The sequence below is a fragment of the Pecten maximus genome, chromosome 18, assembly GCF_902652985.1.
Source record: "Pecten maximus chromosome 18, xPecMax1.1, whole genome shotgun sequence".
Taxonomy (NCBI): Eukaryota; Metazoa; Mollusca; class Bivalvia; order Pectinida; family Pectinidae; genus Pecten; species Pecten maximus.
In genome coordinates this window covers 12,572,385-12,594,421 of record NC_047032.1, presented here as the reverse complement: position 1 = coordinate 12,594,421, position 22,037 = coordinate 12,572,385, and the positions used below count along the sequence as shown (strand labels likewise).

The following is a 22,037-nucleotide window of genomic DNA, read 5'->3' as shown; positions in this document are numbered from 1 at the left end:
TATATAATTATAAGTTCCCTTTCTGAATGAATATAATGTACCTGGTATAACTAGGTCACCCTATAGCTATAAATGGAAATTGAAGGGAAATCGGTCATTCATAAAAAATAGATTGTCATTATGCATCATGAACCATAACAGGCTAGGCTGGTGTATGTATGTGTCAATATGGATGATATCTGGTGAATGAAGAACTAACAGAAAAATTAATATAATTTTGGAGACACTAAGGCCTTAAATACTTTTTTCACAGAGTGTATACGTACTGTTGAATACTAATGTTTTATGAGGATACAGTTTAGGTATTTCTTGTGTGTGTTTCCGGTGACAAGACCTTTCCATTACATGTACATCTGCAGACCTGTTGACCCTGACCATGACCTTTGACCTAATTAAAAAAAAAAAAAAACTCAGAATGAATTTCAACCCATTCATTGCGCTTTAATTTGTTGTCTTCTAATAACAGCTGTGTAGTTAAGGCTGATGATTGGCCCCAATCCTACTTTAATTATTTCATTAAATAATTTAAGCCAAATTTTGTTAACTCCAGAAAATTTCCTGTCGCTAATTCATCAATTCTATTTTATAACCCTGTTTAGTTTTAATTATAATGTTTTGTTTAAGGAAGGAAAATTAAGATACAGATTTCTGTTGTGTTATAATTAATATAACCTTGATGAAAGCTGTTGTCAGTTTCTGTTGTCAGCTTCTGCTGAGCTTGAGCCTGTTCTTACCTGGTACTTGTAATGCTGTGCGTCAATTTAGATTTTTTTTAATATTTAATTTCTTTTGAGGTCATCCATTCTGTAACTTTTATGTTTTTTCAGAAAGCAACACAACATTGATTCAAACCTACATCTTGCAGTGGTTTTATGATGGCTCAGTAGAAAAGCATGAGCAATTATTTTGGGTACGTTGGAAAGCTATTCTCAAACGTGAAAGGTTTCTACAATGAAATAAATGCAGCGACCTTGACTGGGGCAATCGACTCCATTATCATCGAACAGGAGGATGGAACTTACCTATCCTCGCCATTCCATGTGCGGTTTGGGAAGCTGGGGGTGCTTCGTTCGAAAGAAAAAGTGGTATGTAAATGTACCTACTCAACTGACTGAAAACAGTCAATATGTATCATAATTAGTTTGCATCAGGATTTCAATATTTTTGGTGGTATATAGTTGGTAACAAGTGCCGATAGTTAGTACATATTCATACATATATTTTATGCATTTGTATCATAAATAATGCTTATATTGAATCCATGGGGCAGGAATTAATGCCAAATTCTTGTGATAACATTTTTTGATTTATTTACAATGAAATAAATATATATGTTGTCCAGCTCTAGACTGGCCCCCTGTCTCTTAGAACATTAAAATTATAAATAAAATTGAGCTTTATGATTTTGGTCTCTAGGATATATATATATGTCTTCAGAATTCTTTAGCAGTTCTTAACAAAAAACTCTGGGGCAGGTGGCCAATGAAGTCCAGCTCTAGATCTAGTATATAGATTTTGAAGTAATCCAAATTTCAAGTGTAATTCTAAAATGAAAATGATCAAATGGAGTTATAACCAAAACAATTTTCAAAAGAAATGTACTGGACATTAATTATGAAAATATGTTGAATTATAGGTTGATATTTCAATCAATGGACAGCCGGTGGACCTTCACATGAAACTAGGTGATTCTGGTGAGGCTTTCTTTGTTAGTGAGGTGGAGGAAGCTGGAGAGGTAGGTTGTGTTATAAGATACACATATTTATGTGTACCATATACTATACTTCTGAAAGTCAGTTTCTTGTCAAAATATCTGGCCATTTTCATGGAGGAAGTCTGCTAAAACACAATCGGAGTATATATTATACCAACAAGTAAACAAATCAAAATGTTTGGGTAGTTTGGTGGCACAGAGGCTACAAAAATTTCATTGCCTTTCACCTAGATGGCCAGGGTTTGATTCCTTGACTAGATGTGAAAAGGTATGGGGTCCCCTTCCCAACCACATACGTTTTTCTGTCTGCCCTGGCTACTTCCAGACAGTAAAAGCCCTCGCATCCTTCCGATATAGGTTAATATACCATAAGTTAGTTCACAATTGTTGTAAAATAGATAAAGTTAACTTTTTTTTTTTTAAGTCATAGTTTTAGCTCAAAATTGATAAAACAAGTACAAAGTATAAACAAATGTTGATTCACATGCATTGAGACCCTTAAACAGAAGAATGGGTTGTGGACCAAAACCATATGTTATGGAAGGATTCAGCCTCTTCTGTTTCATTGACAACACTTCCCATGTAAACCTAGATCAAATTCAGGTATTGTCAGATATTCAAAGTTAGCTAGATGACTTATGAAATATTAAGATAACTCCCACTTCAATGGATAATGAGTAGTATATAATGATAAAATGTTAATATAAAATGTTTGTTTACAGGATGTGCCAGCATACCTGGCCACCTCTCCACTACCATCACAGGAGGACTTGATGGAGCAAGGAGTCAAGGAAATGAAAAAGAAGTATTTTGATCAAGATGATAATGTCCTCTCTTCAAAGATCAGCGATGTCCGAATCAAGATGGAAGATCCTGAAGGTCACCAAGTAGAGTCCAAAGAAAATCACAGCAAGCGCCGGAAAAAAAGACGTGTTCTGAAAAAGAGACTGATACCTTCTGGCAATTCTGAGACTGACATAAAATCATCTCAGGAGGAAACTGATCTTCCAATGTTTGATATCGATGACGTTTCTTCCGATGAGGAGTTAGCCAATTTGCCTCCCATGCCGCCTCTGGGCTCCTTGGGGAAATCTGTGAGTCTGCCAATCATGGAAGAGAACAGTTTACAGAGGACAAGTGACTGGGCCAGAACACAATACAACACCTATAGCTATCTCCATCCATTTAGTGACACCGATATGTCACCTATTAACAGGTACAGCTCAGCAAATTAGAATATCCGTCAGTATATTTCAGCTTATAAGTATATTCATAAGTACAGTGATCATGATTAGGTAATAAGTACCTTCACAAGTACAGTATATATATATTTCAGCAAATCAGTATATACCTTTATTTCAACAACTCTAGTATCAAGTATATTTCTGCAAATCGGTATCAAGTATATTTCAGCAAATCAGTATAAAGTATATTTCAGCAAATCAGTATAAAGTATATTTTAACAACACTAGTATCAAGTATATTTCAGCAAATCGGTATCAAGTATATTTCAGCAAATCAGTATAAAGTATATTTCAGCAAATCAGTATAAAGTATATTTTAACAACACTAGTATCAAGTATATTTCAGCAAATCGGTATCAAGTATATTTCAGCAAATCAGTATAAAGTATATTTCAACAACACTAGTATCAAGTATATTTCAGCAAATCGGTATCAAGTATATTTCAGCAAATCAGTATAAAGTATATTTCAGCAAATCAGTATCAAGCATATTTCAGCAAATCAGTATCAAGCATATTTCAGCAAATCAGTATCAAGCATATTTCAGCAAATCAGTATAAAGCATATTTCAGCAAATCAGTATCAAGTATATTTCCGCAAATCAGTATCAAGCATATTTCTGCAAATCAGTATAAAGTATATTTCAGCAAATCAGTATCAAGTATATTTCAGCAAATCAGTATCAAGCATATTTCAGCAAATCAGTATCAAGTATATTTCAGCAAATCAGTATAAAGCATATTTCCGCAAATCAGTATGAAGTATATTTCAGCAAATCAGTATCAAGTATATTTCAGTAAATTAGAATATATATCAGAAAAGTGAATAATTCCCCGATACAGAGATCTGCTGTATTCTTTTGTTAGTTGTGCTAATCAATAATGGATTTTAAATTCATCTTTTCCTTGACAGTCCTGCCAGTACACGTCCGCCATCTCCTAAAAGCGACACAGAGGTCCAACTACGTCATCAGGAGGAGGAGTTGTTGTTTTCAGAGGAGGACAACACAATGTGGGAATGGGGAGACCTGCCAAGGAAAAGTACGGACGATTCAACAGTAGTACCGAGCGATCTCCAGACCCCTGGACATCTCGGTCCAAATAGGGAGGGTATGTTTTACTTTGCAGTCTATTTTAAACTCTTATTTAGTTTTGCATATTTAATGACATACAAATATGAAATTAAAAGTTTCAGACTGTTCATCTTTCGATTTTAGTTTAAAATTCAACTTTGTAAATTGATAAATCAATACATGTATACATATTACTGGTTACTTTTAATCAGCGTTTTGAAGGTGTTCTTGGGAAAGACATTAATAATTTCGTGAAAATATACTCTGAAAGTAAAGATTATTAAATAAAAAAATATAGTCAATTTCATAATACCTGTGTTGCAGGTATTGCAAATTTAAATTAAAAAGGACTCTAACTTGGCAGGAAATTGAAACCTCCGAGTCCGAATTACAACTTCGGTATTATTTACTTCAGTGTTTTCATGCTGAAAGCCTGCTACTAAATTATGATTGTTTTCTAAAGACAAACACTGAGAATGTATAGCTTACCACTTCATCATTGCTTTCATCTGTTTAAATTTAATTTTGTGTTAAAATTTTATAGGGCCAAAATAAAAATATTGATCATATATCCTATTTGCATCTACAGTACTGAAAATGTGTTTGGTGTCTTAATTTGTACTTGCATTTTGTTATGAATTTCATGTCACTTGATATAGGAACCTCACGAAGCAATGCTGCAGAGACCTCGGGAGGTCTGTTTCAGTTTATGAGGAAGACAAAGGCGGTCCGACACAAACCTGAAGAGGAAGGCATATACCTGGACGACCTTAAGTTAGAGGAAATGGATCCAGAAGTTGCCAAACTTTACTTTCCTAAACGGTAAGTTTTATGGTCGCAAATTGTGTATCTAATTTTTACCTATCAGAGAGTACCTGTCTGTTTACTATATTTTACCTGTGAACTGTGTTTGGAACTTCAGGAAATTCTTCTGAATAGTACAATACCACGGAATTGGTAAAATGTTTCGGAGCAATTTCCTACTGTTGAATTTTCCCAAAATTGTCCAATGAGAATTGGTTCATTAATAATCACATTATGTTTGACTCTACCAATATGGGCCAAGTTTAGTGCACAGCTTTATCTTTGTTAATCTCAGGAATAAACCTGACTGAACCCAATTTTTCCTATTTCTATGGGCCTTGGGTTCATAGGGTTAACAGTATCACAGGTAAAACAATGGTTACAACGTAGGTGCAGTATGTGCATGGCTTTGATTTATGAGAAATCTGCAAAAGTTATTATCTTTCAGTTATAACTACATATATTCTTTATTTTCATGCTAATATCTTACACATTCAGTTTGTATCTAAATTCCTGCAGCTAATTTAATAAGTTAATGTCACAGTGATGCTTTTTGCTTCTAGATGCCATTATGTTAGTCTGTAATGAACGAATAGATGTCACTCGATTGATGTACATTACTAATACACATAAAACAAATTTGTATTTTTAAATTAATAAATTAATTAAAAAGGATTTCTTACCTGGTACTTGTAATGCTGTGCGTCAATTTAGATTTTTTTTAATATTTAATTTCTTTTGAGGTCATCCATTCTGTAACTTTTATGTTTTTTCAGAAAGCAACACAACATTGATTCAAACCTACATCTTGCAGTGGTTTTATGATGGCTCAGTAGAAAAGCATGAGCAATTATTTTGGGTACGTTGGAAAGCTATTCTCAAACGTGAAAGGTTTCTACAATGAAATAAATGCAGCGACCTTGACTGGGGCAATCGACTCCATTATCATCGAACAGGAGGATGGAACTTACCTATCCTCGCCATTCCATGTGCGGTTTGGGAAGCTGGGGGTGCTTCGTTCGAAAGAAAAAGTGGTATGTAAATGTACCTACTCAGATCAACTGACTGAAAACAGTCAATATGTATCATAATTAGTTTGCATCAGGATTTCAATATTTTTGGTGGTATATAGTTGGTAACAAGTGCCGATAGTTAGTACATATTCATACATATATTTTATGCATTTGTATCATAAATAATGCTTATATTTAATCCATGGGGCGGGAATTAATGCCAAATTCTTGTGATAACATTTTTGGATTTATTTACAATGAAATATATATATATGTTGTCCAGCTCTAGACTGGCCCCCTGTCTCTTAGAACATTAAAATCATAAACAAAATTGAGCTTTATGATTTTGGTCTCTAGGATATATATATATATGTCTTCAGAATTCTTTAGCAGTTCTTAACAAAAAACTCTGGGGCAGGTGGCCAATGAAGTCCAGCTCTGGATTTAGTATATAGATTTTGAAGTAATCCAAATTTCAAGTGTAATTCTAAAATGAAAATGATCAAATGGAGTTATAACCAAAACAATTTTCAAAAGAAATGTACTGGACATTAATCATGTAAATATGTTGAATTATAGGTTGATATTTCAATCAATGGACAGCCGGTGGACCTTCACATGAAACTAGGTGATTCTGGTGAGGCTTTCTTTGTTAGTGAGGTGGAGGAAGCTGGAGAGGTAGGTTGTGTTATAAGATGCACATATTCATGTGTACCAGTACTATACTTCTGAAAGTCAGTTTCTTGTCAAAATATCTGTCCATTTTCATGGAGGAAGTCTGCTAAAACACAATCAGAGTATATAACATACCAACAAGTAAACAAATCAAAATGTTTGGGAAGTTGGGTGGCACAGAGGCTACAAAAATTTCATTGCCTTTCACCTAGATGGCCAGGGTATGATTCCTTGACTAGATGTGAAAAGGTATGGGGTCCCCTTCCCAACCACATACGTTTTTCTGTGTACTCTGGCTACTTCCAGACAGTAAAAGCCCTCGCATCCTTCCGATATAGGTTAATATACCATAAGTTAGTTCACAATTGTTGTAAAATAGATAAAGTTAACTTTTTTTTTTTTTTAAGTCATAGTTTTAGCTCAAAATTGATAAAACAAGTACAAAGTATAAACAAATGTTGATTCACATGCATTGAGACCCTTAAACAGAAGAAGGGGTTGTGGACCAAAACCATATGTTATTGGAAGGATTCAGCCTCTTCTGTTTCATTGACAACACTTCCCATGTAAACCTAGATCAAATTCAGGTATTGTCAGATATTCAAAGTTAGCTAGATGACTTATGAAATATTAAGATAACTCCCACTTCAATGGATAATGAGTAGTATATAATGATAAAATGTTAATATAAAATGTTTGTTTACAGGATGTGCCAGCATACCTGGCCACCTCTCCACTACCATCACAGGAGGACTTGATGGAGCAAGGAGTCAAGGAAATGAAAAAGAAGTATTTTGATCAAGATGATAATGTCCTCTCTTCAAAGATCAGCGATGTCCGAATCAAGATGGAAGATCCTGAAGGTCACCAAGTAGAGTCCAAAGAAAATCACAGCAAGCGCCGGAAAAAAAGACGTGTTCTGAAAAAGAGACTGATACCTTCTGGCAATTCTGAGACTGACATAAAATCATCTCAGGAGGAAACTGATCTTCCAATGTTTGATATCGATGACGTTTCTTCCGATGAGGAGTTAGCCAATTTGCCTCCCATGCCGCCTCTGGGCTCCTTGGGGAAATCTGTGAGTCTGCCAATCATGGAAGAGAACAGTTTACAGAGGACAAGTGACTGGGCCAGAACACAATACAACACCTATAGCTATCTCCATCCATTTAGTGACACCGATATGTCACCTATTAACAGGTACAGCTCAGCAAATTAGAATATCCGTCAGTATATTTCAGCTTATAAGTATATTCATAAGTACAGTGATCATGATTAGGTAATAAGTACCTTCACAAGTACAGTATATATATATTTCAGCAAATCAGTATATACCTTTATTTCAACAACTCTAGTATCAAGTATATTTCTGCAAATCGGTATCAAGTATATTTCAGCAAATCAGTATAAAGTATATTTCAGCAAATCAGTATAAAGTATATTTTAACAACACTAGTATCAAGTATATTTCAGCAAATCGGTATCAAGTATATTTCAGCAAATCAGTATAAAGTATATTTCAGCAAATCAGTATAAAGTATATTTTAACAACACTAGTATCAAGTATATTTCAGCAAATCGGTATCAAGTATATTTCAGCAAATCAGTATAAAGTATATTTCAACAACACTAGTATCAAGTATATTTCAGCAAATCGGTATCAAGTATATTTCAGCAAATCAGTATAAAGTATATTTCAGCAAATCAGTATCAAGCATATTTCAGCAAATCAGTATCAAGCATATTTCAGCAAATCAGTATCAAGCATATTTCAGCAAATCAGTATAAAGCATATTTCAGCAAATCAGTATCAAGTATATTTCCGCAAATCAGTATCAAGCATATTTCTGCAAATCAGTATAAAGTATATTTCAGCAAATCAGTATCAAGTATATTTCAGCAAATCAGTATCAAGCATATTTCAGCAAATCAGTATCAAGTATATTTCAGCAATCAGTATAAAGCATATTTCCGCAAATCAGTATGAAGTATATTTCAGCAAATCAGTATCAAGTATATTTCAGTAAATTAGAATATATATCAGAAAAGTGAATAATTCCCCGATACAGAGATCTGCTGTATTCTTTTGTTAGTTGTGCTAATCAATAATGGATTTTAAATTCATCTTTTCCTTGACAGTCCTGCCAGTACACGTCCGCCATCTCCTAAAAGCGACACAGAGGTCCAACTACGTCATCAGGAGGAGGAGTTGTTGTTTTCAGAGGAGGACAACACAATGTGGGAATGGGGAGACCTGCCAAGGAAAAGTACGGACGATTCAACAGTAGTACCGAGCGATCTCCAGACCCCTGGACATCTCGGTCCAAATAGGGAGGGTATGTTTTACTTTGCAGTCTATTTTAAACTCTTATTTAGTTTTGCGTATTTAATGACATACAAATATGAGATTAAAAGTTTCAGACTGTTCATCTTTCGATTTTAGTTTAAAATTCAACTTTGTAAATTGATAAATCAATACATGTATTATTGGTTACTTTTAATCAGCGTTTTGAAGGTATTCTTGGGAAAGACATTAATAATTTTGTGAAAATATACTCTGAAAGTAAAGATTATAAAATTAAAAAAATATAGTCAATTTCATAATACCTTTGTTGCAGGTATTGAAAATTTAAATTAGAAATGGACTATAATTTTGCAGGAAATTGAAACCTCCGAATTACAACTTCGGTATTATTTACTTAGTGTTTTCACGCTGAAAGCCTGCTACTAAATTATGATTGTTTTCTAAAGACAAACACTGTGAATGTACCACTTCATCATTGCTCTCATCTGTTTGAATTTAATTTTGTGTTAAAATTTTATAGGGCCAAAATAAAAATATTGACCATATATCCTATTTGCATCTACAGTACTGAAAATGTGTTTGGTATCTTAATTTGTACTTGCATTATGTTATGAATTTCATGTCACTTGATATAGGAACCTCACGAAGCAATGCTGCAGAGACCTCGGGAGGTCTGTTTCAGTTTATGAGGAAGACAAAGGCGGTCCGACACAAACCTGAGGAGGAAGGCATATACCTGGACGACCTTAAGTTAGAGGAAATGGATCCAGAAGTTGCCAAACTTTACTTTCCTAAACGGTAAGTTTTATGGTCGCAAATTGTGTATCTCATTTTTACCTATCAGAGAGTACCTGTCTGTTTACTATATTTTACCTGTGAACTGTGTTTGGAACTTCAGGAAATTCTTCTGAATAGTACAATACCACGGAATTGGTAAAATGTTTCGGAGCAATTTCCTACTGTTGAATTTTCCCAAAATTGTCCAATGAGAATTGGTTCATTAATAATCACATTATGTTTGACTCTACCAATATGGGCCAAGTTTAGTGCACAGCTTTATCTTTGTTAATCTCAGGAATAAACCTGACTGAACCCAATTTTTCCTATTTCTATGGGCCTTGGGTTCATAGGGTTAACAGTATCACAGGTAAAACAATGGTTACAACGTAGGTGCAGTATGTGCATGGCTTTGATTTATGAGAAATCTGCAAAAGTTATTATCTTTCAGTTATAACTACATATATTCTTTATTTTCATGCTAATATCTTACACATTCAGTTTGTATCTAAATTCCTGCAGCTAATTTAATAAGTTAATGTCACAGTGATGCTTTTTGCTTCTAGATGCCATTATGTTAGTCTGTAATGAACGAATAGATGTCACTCGATTGATGTACATTACTAATACACATAAAACAAATTTGTATTTTTAAATTAATAAATTAATTAAAAAAGTATTTGTCTATGAAAGATTGAAGCTGTTAGATTCTTAAAAGCTTTGTGTTATAGTTATTGTTAACTTCCATGCACATGTTAAGCTATTTATTTGCATGGCTAATCTTTTTAAATGTTGTATATTATATTATAAATGATTTATCTGAATCTTTGCTTTTTCTCAATCGGTTCAAGAAACTAGTATAATAATACATTTTAAATACTAATATCATTTGCCTCACTATATAAATTGCATGTAATTCAGTTTAGGTGAAATTTAGTTATTATCATGCTTTGAGATGAGCTCCTCTTGTTGTCATGTTCTCCAGCCAGATTCCAAATATATCACTTAGAGATGTCGACATAGATTGTGAAAATCTTCTGGTAATATCTTAATGAAAAGGTTTTTCCTCATTTTCATAAAATACAACACTTTAGCGGAAATGTGGTGTTGCTGTGAAATATTGCAAAAACATGTACATGTAACTGTTTCGGAAATGTGGTTCAGCTGAGAAATATGGCAGAAACATATAACATATAAATAGAATATTTTCCACTTCCTAGATCTGCTAAGTTATTTTGTATTAACCCTATATCACATTATTAATGAAACTTCATTAGAATTATTTGCTGTATATGTTATGTCCATGTGTCCAGTTGTCAATACCAAAAAAAAATTTCGAGAAACTACAGATTACTTAAATCTGTTAATATCGTTCCATGCTAAAAGCACACTTCCTATGACACATGACAAAAAGAGGAGTAAAATAAACTGGTATAATGCATCGTTAGAAAACATGCCTAAGACCAGGGCATCCACTTGACCTTTAATTTTAGTGATTTCAGAAGTCAAATCACTATTTCTAATCTGATGGGTCAAAACATATGTCAAAAAGACATGTTCCTGTAAATCTAAGGGTCAGAATTGTTATAATTTTTGGAGTGATCCAACACATTCTTCCAAGGGTCTACTTGAAGCCCCGAAGATAAGAGGCAAGTGTTAGGTATTTGCATTACTCGTATAATAGAATAACTGACGAATGTTGCTTTCTATTTTCTTGCTCTACAGAATGTCGAAACAGTAAGTAATCTTATTCCAAATATTCTTTTTCCTGAAGTAACCCAATAACTTTTTAATAGTTTGACATGGTGTTTTTAATCAGGCATGAATGATTATATTAATCTTAATTTGTATGTTTGATTAATATATTCACCTGTAGTTCATACCAAATCTTAATTAACAAAGAAGAATCAATTTGTTCAGAGTTCTCTAATATTGAGTTGCCTCCCAATTTTCTATAGCCCCTCTTTGCCTTACACCTTTTCTTTTCTTAAGAAACAACACCGTTGTGGTTCGATTTTTATCCCAGAAACTTATAAAATCGAGCGCTAGATCTGTAATACAAGTATTAGCAACTTAACATGTTTCTGAAATATCACTAGGATGATTTCAAAAGATTTTAATTCCTTGATCAGTTTCAAAACTCTTATTGATAAATTTGGAAGACACTACCATAAGGGCCTGTATAGGTAATAAAAAAAGTGGTAGGACACATATAATGCCTGGCTCCCTCTACCAATTTCTCCCTTCAATTCCACTTCTGCCAATATAATCACCAATTGCAGTCCTGTTGAATGTGATTACATGGCTTTGGTGTAGATATATCCTAATTATAAGGACGTGATTGAGTATGTACACATATATTGATTTTATCAAATTCATAGAAGTGTCAAATGTTTTCTTATCACAAGTTGTGTTGTGTTTTAAAACACTGAAGTTTTTGTGAAATCATTAATATTGTTGTTTGTTTCTACAATCTGATATTTTCTACTTATTTGTGATTTGAAAATTATTTTACTTTTGCCATGTAATTATGTTCAATCATATTTCCTGTCAATAGAGCTGCAACTAATGTATGCACATTGAAATCAACTTTTTACATTTCGGATACAAAGAATATCTTTTCATTGTCATTGCGGGGAAAACCCCAATGAAATTGATTTTGTTTTAAATCTATGAATTTATAAGAGACTGGTATCAAGATGTTAGTGCTGTACAGCAAGTAATCATGTCCATGTTCATCCACAAGTTCTTGTCCCCACATCTTTTCTGTGCACAATAACTGAATTGCAGCTTTTGCAATAGCAATTTCAGGGGTAAAAATATTTTTTATGGATGAATATTTTCCCTGCAAATCATTAAAGGTCACAGATCAAAGACCAAATTCCAAAATATGAAATATAATTATAATTAGCTGACCATGTTTTAAGAGGTTTTTCACAATTTCTAAAATCACAGCATTAGAAAAAATAATATTCCCTTGTCAATGAATCAAAGCCTAACACGTATGAAAGTGATGAGAAAAATTAATTTTGCTATTTTTATTTCAGTTTTCACCAGTCACCATTTATGTCGATCAAGGATACGGAAGAAGATACAGAGTCTGGCAGGGGAGCATCACTTCCTGTTTCACCAAATTCTGTAGAGGGTGCAATTGGCGGTCCCTCTGTCAGCTTCCTGCAGTCAGAAGTGAAGCATTTAGGGAACTTTTCCATGTCATTATGTGGAGGGCTGTCAGATCCTGATGGAGTTACACTAGAGAAATTCATGCAGCACGTTATCACTTTTGATGACCTCTGTGAAAACTACAATATGATTTCCAATCCGGAATTAGTCATTCGCATTAGCGAGAAGTATGTTGCTTTTGTTGTTTTCTTTTTGTTTTATGTAATAATAACTCAAAATATTTTACTCATGACATCCAAATCACGGTTATTAAAATCCCTGAAAATTTAATTACAGTTTTTTAAAAAAATGTATAAAGTTATCATGTAACAGTTACTACAAGTAGTTACTGGTAGGCAATTTGATGTGGTAAAGATTTGTTTTAAGTAAAATAAATGTGTAATAATTCGCCTTCTTTCTGGTTTTTAAATTTTATCCACTGTGCTGTTGTGTCATTTTTGAATGATTTTTCACAAGAAAAGTTTGTATAAATTTATCTTTTAAGAAAAGGGTTAATCGATGATTTGAGAATTTGTTACATTTTTCGGGAATTTTTTCTTTACAGGTACTATAACTGGCAGACAGCTGCTCCAATTATTTTGTCTCAAGTCGTGTTCAACAAGGACCTTCCTGACGTATGTACTGGCTATGTCCTGTTATTTTTACTGATCACATATTTATGTCTCTTCAGTCAGTTCATGATGTTTAAAGATATTTGTTACAGATGTACAGGTATTAGAAATTGAAATATCAAAAAAAAAGTTGAATGATGTGTTTTATTTGAGTTGAAACTTTTTCAGAGAACATGAAAATTTACACTATAGGTACGGCTGGTGTAGTTAAAATCAAAATGCAGCATTATTTTCCATGAATCATGGACAATCGTATTTCAGAGTCCAGACAATTTGAAAATACAACTCGTATATTTATAGAATTGTTTTCCTTTTAAATTATATTTAACAATTGTAAACTTACCTCACAACACATGCCTCATTCAGATAAAAGGAAAATCAAAATTATAACTAGTGTACAAATGTATATAAATTGTTTTTCCTTTTCAGTTAACTGTTGACAAACTCACCTCAGAATACATGCCAAAAAAAAAGGATAAGAGGCAGGGGAGTCGTGTCTCTTCCTGGTTCTCTTGGCGACGCACAAGTACCACACCTGAGACTGGGGTGTCAAAACTGGACGCGTCTGGAAGTACCCTGGATAATCTTAAAACGATGTCGGATTCAGACCTAGTCATGAACAAAAATGTAAGTCAAAGTTGGTGTAGAAAACTGCCATTTGTTATTATTCAGCCAAAACGTTTTACAGAAGAGTATGTCTGTATGAATTAGGGAAAATTAAGTGGTAAAATTTCTGTTGAATTTGGGAAGATTTTCCTGATAATTTTTTTCTTTGGAAAAAAAACCTGGGTAAACTTCCTAAATTGTGCAGTATACTTTAGAATTGATGGGTTTGTTGTAATATTAGTTACGTATCTAGAAAAGTGAAAGAACTATTACGGTTTATTATATACCAACCGATACACTGGATGTAAAGACAGATGTAATATAATGACATTTGATCAATGTCTGTTACAGCAGTTAGATGTGTCTGTTTCCATGAGTCCACCGGTCAGTCCTCCTCCTAGTCTTACCAGTAGTCCACGGAAGGAGAGACGCATCACTGAGGAAAGGTAAGTCCATTTGTCCTTGTCAGATTCTGAAGATGTTCACCTTCTACGAGGACATTTTTATTTATGTAGAAAAGCTGGTCCATCGATTTCTTAAATGTAGCATTTCAGGTATAAAGCTGAACACATTACCAAAGTCTGAAAAAAATGAAAGTTTTTACTCCTGACAATAGTTCTCAGGATTTTGGGTTTGCAACGACTGGTTTGGCTGTTGACAGTTTAATGTGACTAGGCTGGGTGTCCTGCTGGGTGTCTTTAGAAGTATGCTTCAGTGAGGTAGCACTATAAAGTTGTCATCAGTTCTGCAATATGGCAAGGAGACAAACAAACATGCTGCAGCCTCCCAAACCACACTCGCACACATCACACACGTGAATCTCGCATACAGGGGACGCTGTCTTTAAAATGACCATAGCTGATTATAAGACATTAAACAATATAAAAATGAATATATCTTAACCGCTGTTTATGCAGGCCTTGAAAGACTTCGTCAAGGCCCCAAGAAAGTAAAATAAGATCACTAGGTCTGGCACCATTTCATTACCAAACAACTCTTTGGTCCAACTGTTTGTACCACAATCAAAAGGAAACTGTCCATGTAGGTGATATTCTTTTAACCATAGATCTGTTAGACAGAAAGTACCATATTTGGTAACATTGGGGACTACCTCTTACAGTACCAATACAACAGTTTGTGAAAAATATTAGATTTCAATGAATATTATGTGCTAAACCATGCATCGTAAAGACGTATCTTGATCATTAACATAGGTCTTGTTTGAAGTGTAATATAAAGCAAAATATAACTTTGTGATATTTGAGTTTTGTTTATTGTTTGTAAATAGTGTTTTAACAACTTTATTGGTTGTATTTTAGTGTGAAAGCCGACGATGAACACACCTCCAGTGAAGCTGACACAGACTCGGACAGGATTTCTCTACCTGTTCGCAAGCAACTTGTTCACGACATGTACAAAAAGACACTTCGATTGACATCAGAACAAATAGTAAGCATTATTCTTTTATATCAAGACTAGATCTTACCTTTATCCCAGTGAATTCCTGTGTCCCTCTGTCCCTTATGAGTCTTATCTGAAATAGTTTCTAAATAAAATGTTTTACGTGGGGTTATGAAATTATTCAAGAATTGTATGTGTAATTGTTTGGAGATTGTACTGATTGTTGGTTGTGATTTGAGCTCAGTTTATTGTAGGTTAAGCCTTAACTTCCTTTGCACTGAAAATATTCCCAAAAATACTAAATATCTTCTGGAGAATTTCTAAAAAAAAACTTTCAAGTTTCTGTTTATTTTTCAACAGAAAAATTTGAATTTGAGAGAGGGTGCAAATGAAGTGACATTCTCTGTGACGACACAGTACCAGGGGACAACAAAGTGTACATCGCATATCTTCCTCTGGCGCCACGACGACAAAATCATTATCTCCGATATTGATGGAACTATCACAAAGTAAGTAATTTATTGTCAGTGTTCCTTCTCTTATAAATTGGTATATTTTCTGTAAATTATCACGAAGCTATAAAAAAAATATGTCCTTGCCACAATATGACCTAAGACATGTGTTTCTAAATCAAAATTAATTCTTTTTCCCATGTAGTCCCTATAATCCCACATTTTATAGTTAAATGTTACTGTGCTGAGATTTTCATGAGTAACTTTGAGTTTTAAACAGTAAATATATATGATAACCATTCAACCAAATACACCTCCATGACCACCTTGTTCCCCACCTCCCTTCCCCCCAAAAAAGATGTTCATTTGAAAAAAATAAAGGTTAAGTGTTAAGTGCTATATCTATCATAAGAGAGATATCAGTAGCCCTGCCGGGTTATTTGTGTACACATCATATAGCACATTACAGAAGTAATGTTCTCTGTATTGTTTGTACAGGTCGGATGTTCTGGGCCAGATACTGCCCATCATTGGTAAGGATTGGTCTCAGTCAGGCGTGGCCCAACTCTACACAAACATCCAGTCTAATGGCTACAAGTTCCTGTACCTGTCTGCCCGTGCCATTGGACAGTCAAAGATCACCAAGGACCTGCTCAAGAGTATTAAACAGGATTATCATGTTTTACCGGAAGGCCCTCTGCTTCTCTCCCCTACCTCTCTTGTCAGTGCTTTCCACAGGTAGGAACAGAACTGTTGCCTTATTTAGGTTGGGAACACCCTCAGAAAGTCAAGACAGTCTCAATTTTGCAAGACAACTTTGTATTTTTACAATTGAGTGCACCCTATATAAAACATCAAAATTTTAGATTTTGGTATATTTTACTGAAAACTGCACCTCCTTTGCCTATTAAAAATAACTTTTTTGGAACATTTTTCATTTTTTGCCTTTATCATGTATTTAGGAGCGTCCGGAATCTGACCAAGAAATTTGTTAAAAAAACTAGAAGTTGTTTTAACAAGCAAATAAAATAGGTGTAGTTTTCAATAAAATATACCAAAATCCAAAATTTGTATAGGGTACACTCAACCATAAAACACTCACAAAATTGTGACTTTTCTAAAGGAATTTCCAACCTGTTCAAACAATCATCTGGCTACAAATAAATATTTCATTATTGGATGTGCAGATCTTCTATTCCATTATCTTCCCTTTTTGCATCTTTTACTTTCAAAAACTTCAGTTCAGGTCCAAACTTAGTTTACCCTTCCAGAAGACCTGGCCTTAATCTCCATATACTTTTTGGAGGGTCTTACTGTAATTGTATATTTTATTTATATCTTGCTCTCATTTTATCAATTTTTAGTTAATTAGGATTTTTATTTGCATATTAGTATTCTCTTTTTTTCCTTTTTATTTTATTATTATGTATTCCTTTGACTCAACATTTCTTTTATTACCGGGTATTTAATTCATATTACGAAAGAGCCTATATATACAAAACCAATTAGCTTGAGGATTGTCAAACTCTGATGTAAAATATTTGTCTTGTTTTAGGGAAGTGATAGAGAAAAAGCCAGAGGAATTCAAGATTGCCTGTCTCAAGGATATCGCAGAGCTGTTTTCCCATAAAAAGCCTTTCTATGCTGGTTTTGGAAACAAAATCAACGTAAGCATGCAGGGATTTTTCTAATGAAATTTTACACTAGTCGTTTCTGGCTTAAGAAAATGCAATGGCATTGTGATAAAAAAAATTTATCTTCTGATTTGTTGATTTTTGGGAAAATAATACCTCTCTGTCACCAGTAAGATAAAATATCACAACAAGATGAATGTATCAAATTTTTGTTTTGCCACATACTGCCAACACTTAAAAGATGCTACATTGCTGACAGCATTGCATTAAATATTGTGTGTCATAAGAATGCTCAAAATGACACTCACAGTATAGAAAATATCTAATTTAAACAAACAAAATTATGCTGTGCTAATTATGATCACATGCTAGACCAACATTTACATGTCAGATAAGGATGCAGAGTACAAAAGAATTTCTGCAGGATGTAATTGATTATACATACACTTTGAATTTAAAGATGAAAAAAGAAGCTCCAACTTTTGGAGGGTGGTAATATCATAAATCATGAGCCTATTGATGATATATAAAAATACACACTGGCTTATTCTTGTTTGAAATAGTTCCTAATTTCTCTTTGTTGTGCTGTAGCATCTTTTACGATTTTACCATAATCTAATATTAGAGGCATATAACAAGATATTGACCAAAATGGATGACAACGAAATTAGAAAACATGAAATGATCTGATTTTGTATTTCAGGATGTCATTGCTTATAAAGCGATTATGATCCCTTCTTTCCGAATTTTCACCATCAACCACAAGGGGGAGCTGAAACAGGATTCGGCCTACACCTTCCAGTCATCGTACGTATTTGACCATGATTTTCTATGATCGATCATAGTTTGACTATAACATGAAAACTTTCAAGAATGTTTTTTTTGTATTTTCAACAAACCTGAAAACTGATTAAATGAGTAAAATTTAGTATACAAATACACTTACTCTAAAATGATTTTAAATAATAGTTGTGTTTAAAATATATCCCCAACATTTTTAGCTCACCTGGACCGAAGGTCCGGTGAGCTTATGTCATGGCGCAGCGTCCGTCGTCCGTCCGTCGTCCGTCGTCCGTCCGTCAACATTTGCTTCAAATCGCTACTAGTCAAAAAGTTCTAATTGGATTTTGACCAAATTTGGCAAGAAACATCCTTGGCAGAAGGGGAACAGATTTTGCATAAATGGTGACTCTGACCCCCAAGGGGCCAAAGGGGCGGGGCCCAATAGGGGAAATAGAGGCAATTCCTTTAAATCGCTACTAGTCATAAAGTTATGAATGGATTTGAACCCAATTTGGTCAGACACATCCTTGGGGGAAGGGGAACAGATTTTGCATAAATGGTGACTCTGACCCCCGAGGGGCCAGAGGGGCGGGGCCCAATAGGGGAAATAGAGGCAATTCCTTTAAATCGCTACTAGTCATAAAGTTATGAATGGATTTGAACCAAATTTAGTCAGAAACATCCTTGGGGGAAGGGGAACAGATTTTGCATAAATGGTGGCTCTGACCCCCGAGGGGCCAAAGAGGTGGGGCCCAATAGGGGAAATAGAGGTAATTCCTTTAAATCTCTACTAGTCATAAAGTTATGAATGGATTTGAACCCAATTTAGTCAGAAACATTTTTGGGGGAAGGGGAACAGATTTTGCATAGATGGTGACTCTGACCCCCGAGGGGCCAAAGGGGCGGGGCCCAATAGGGGAAATAGAGGTAATTCCTTTAAATCGCTAGTAGTCATAAAGTTATTAATGGATTTGAACCCAATTTAGTCAGAAACATCCTTGGGGGAAGGGGAACAGATTTTGCATAAATGGTGACTCTGACCCCCGAGGGGCCAAAGGGGCGGGGCCCAATAGGGGAAATAGAGGTAATTCATTTAAATCGCTACTAGTCATAAAGTTATGAATGGATTTGATCCCAATTTGGTCAGACACATCCTTGGGGGAAGGGGAACAGATTTTGCATAAATGGTGGCTCTGACCCCCAAGGGGCCAAAGGGTGGGGCCCAATAGGGGAAATAGAGGTAATTCTTTTAAATCGCTACTAGTCATAAAGTTATGAATGGATTTGAACCCAATTTGGTCAGACAAATCCTTGGGGGAAGAGGAACAGATTTTGCATAAATGGTGACTCTGACCCCTGAGGGGCCAAAGGGGCGGGGCCCAATAGGGGAAATAGAGGCAATTCCTTTAAATCGCTACTAGTCATAAAGTTATGAATGGATTTGAACCCAATTTAGTCAGAAACATCCTTGGGGGAAGGGGAACAGATTTTGCATAAATGGTGGCTCTGACCCCCGAGGGGCCAAAGGGGCGGGGCCCAATAGGGGAAATAGAGGTAATTCCTTTAAATCGCTAGTAGTCATAAAGTTATGAATGGATTTGAACCCAATTTAGTCAGAAACATCCTTGGGGGAAGGGGAACAGATTTTGCATAAATGGTGGCTCTGACCCCAAAGGGACGGGGCCCAATAGGAGAAATAGAGTTAATTCCTTTAAATCGCTACTTGTCATAAAGTTATGAATGGATTTGAACCCAATTTGGTCAGACACATCCTTGGGGGAAGGGGAACAGATTTTGCATAAATGGTGACTCTGACCCCCGAGGGGCCAAAGAGGTGGGGCCCAATAGGGGAAATAGAGGTAATTCCTTTAAATCTCTACTAGTCATAAAGTTATGAATGGATTTGAACCCAATTTAGTCAGAAACATTTTTGGGGGAAGGGGAACAGATTTTGCATAGATGGTGACTCTGACCCCCGAGGGGCCAAAGGGGCGGGGCCCAATAGGGGAAATAGAGGTAATTCCTTTAAATCGCTAGTAGTCATAAAGTTATGAATGGATTTGAACCCAATTTAGTCAGAAACATCCTTGGGGGAAGGGGAACAGATTTTGCATAAATGGTGACTCTGACCCCTGAGGGGCCAAAGGGGCGGGGCCCAAAAGGGGAAATAGAGCTAATTCCTTTAAATCGCTACTTGTCATAAAGTTATGAATGGATTTGAACCCAATTTAGTCAGAAACATCCTTGGGGGAAGGGGAACAGATTTTGCATAAATGGTGACTCTGACCCCCGAGGGGCCAAAGGGGCGGGGCCCAATAGGGGAAATAGAGGTAATTCATTTAAATCGCTACTAGTCATAAAGTTATGAATGGATTTGATCCCAATTTGGTCAGACACATCCTTGGGGGAAGGGGAACAGATTTTGCATAAATGGTGGCTCTGACCCCCAAGGGGCCAAAGGGTGGGGCCCAATAGGGGAAATAGAGGTAATTCTTTTAAATCGCTACTAGTCATAAAGTTATGAATGGATTTGAACCCAATTTGGTCAGACAAATCCTTGGGGGAAGGGGAACAGATTTTGCATAAATGGTGACTCTGACCCCTGAGGGGCCAAAGGGGCGGGGCCCAATAGGGGAAATAGAGGCAATTCCTTTAAATCGCTACTAGTCATAAAGTTATGAATGGATTTGAACCCAATTTAGTCAGAAACATCCTTGGGGGAAGGGGAACAGATTTTGCATAAATGGTGGCTCTGACCCCCGAGGGGCCAAAGGGGCGGGGCCCAATAGGGGAAATAGAGGTAATTCCTTTAAATCGCTAGTAGTCATAAAGTTATGAATGGATTTGAACCCAATTTAGTCAGAAACATCCTTGGGGGAAGGGGAACAGATTTTGCATAAATGGTGGCTCTGACCCCAAAGGGACGGGGCCCAATAGGAGAAATAGAGTTAATTCCTTTAAATCGCTACTTGTCATAAAGTTATGAATGGATTTGAACCCAATTTGGTCAGACACATCCTTGGGGGAAGGGGAACAGATTTTGCATAAATGGTGACTCTGACCCCCGAGGGGCCAAAGGGGCGGGGCCCGATAGGGGAAATAGAGGTAATTCCTTTAAATCGCTACTAGTCATAAAGTTATGAATGGATTTGAACCCAATTTGGTCAGACACATCCTTGGGGGAAGGGGAACAGATTTTGCATAAATGGTGACTCTGACCCCCGAGGGGCCAAAGGGGTGGGGCCCAATAGGGGAAATAGAGGTAATTCCTTTAAATCGCTACTAGTCATAAAGTGATGAATGCATGTTCTAAAAACAATTCTTGAGGTATTTCAAACCTTAGAGAGTCTGGACTTCATTAATCTTTAAAGCAGTTCGGATTCCCACACTATAACCATATATAGCATTGTTTGAGATTTACAAATAAAACAAATTGAATATGAACAATATTTTGACATTTGGTCTAATCCAACCAGGTGAGCGATACAGGCCCCATGGGCCTCTTGTTACCATTTTGTGCATGATTTTGTAGATATTATTCTTTTCTATTTGTGGTCATTCAATAAATTATCAAAAATTTACATTGACACAGCACTAGAAAATTAGTTTTAAAGAGATTTTGTTTTGTTTTTTTTTGGATAAAAAACACATTTTATTCATATTACACATATTATATACAATACAATAGGTGTCCTCTGGCAGGAGGGCTTTCACTCATTCATTCATATTTTTCTACTTCGTTTTTTCAATCTTTCACTCGTCA

General features: G+C 35.3%; 1 protein-coding gene across 1 annotated transcript in view; it reads left to right on the top strand.

Annotated features, from left to right (window-relative positions):
• Positions 1 to 875: 875 nt before the first annotated feature.
• The window catches only part of LOC117316232 (phosphatidate phosphatase LPIN1-like), a 26,083-nt gene continuing 4,921 nt past the window's right edge, over positions 876 to 22,037 (top strand). The window contains 21 exon segments of the mRNA XM_033870771.1: positions 876 to 1,085; positions 1,637 to 1,735; positions 2,437 to 2,930; positions 3,871 to 4,067; positions 4,690 to 4,852; positions 5,398 to 5,407; positions 5,671 to 5,868; positions 6,427 to 6,525; positions 7,229 to 7,722; positions 8,662 to 8,858; positions 9,463 to 9,625; positions 11,330 to 11,341; positions 12,652 to 12,954; positions 13,332 to 13,401; positions 13,828 to 14,025; positions 14,356 to 14,450; positions 15,324 to 15,453; positions 15,766 to 15,914; positions 16,356 to 16,595; positions 17,413 to 17,524; positions 18,195 to 18,298. Coding sequence (XP_033726662.1) covers positions 876 to 1,085; positions 1,637 to 1,735; positions 2,437 to 2,930; positions 3,871 to 4,067; positions 4,690 to 4,852; positions 5,398 to 5,407; positions 5,671 to 5,868; positions 6,427 to 6,525; positions 7,229 to 7,722; positions 8,662 to 8,858; positions 9,463 to 9,625; positions 11,330 to 11,341; positions 12,652 to 12,954; positions 13,332 to 13,401; positions 13,828 to 14,025; positions 14,356 to 14,450; positions 15,324 to 15,453; positions 15,766 to 15,914; positions 16,356 to 16,595; positions 17,413 to 17,524; positions 18,195 to 18,298 — 3,737 coding nt within the window.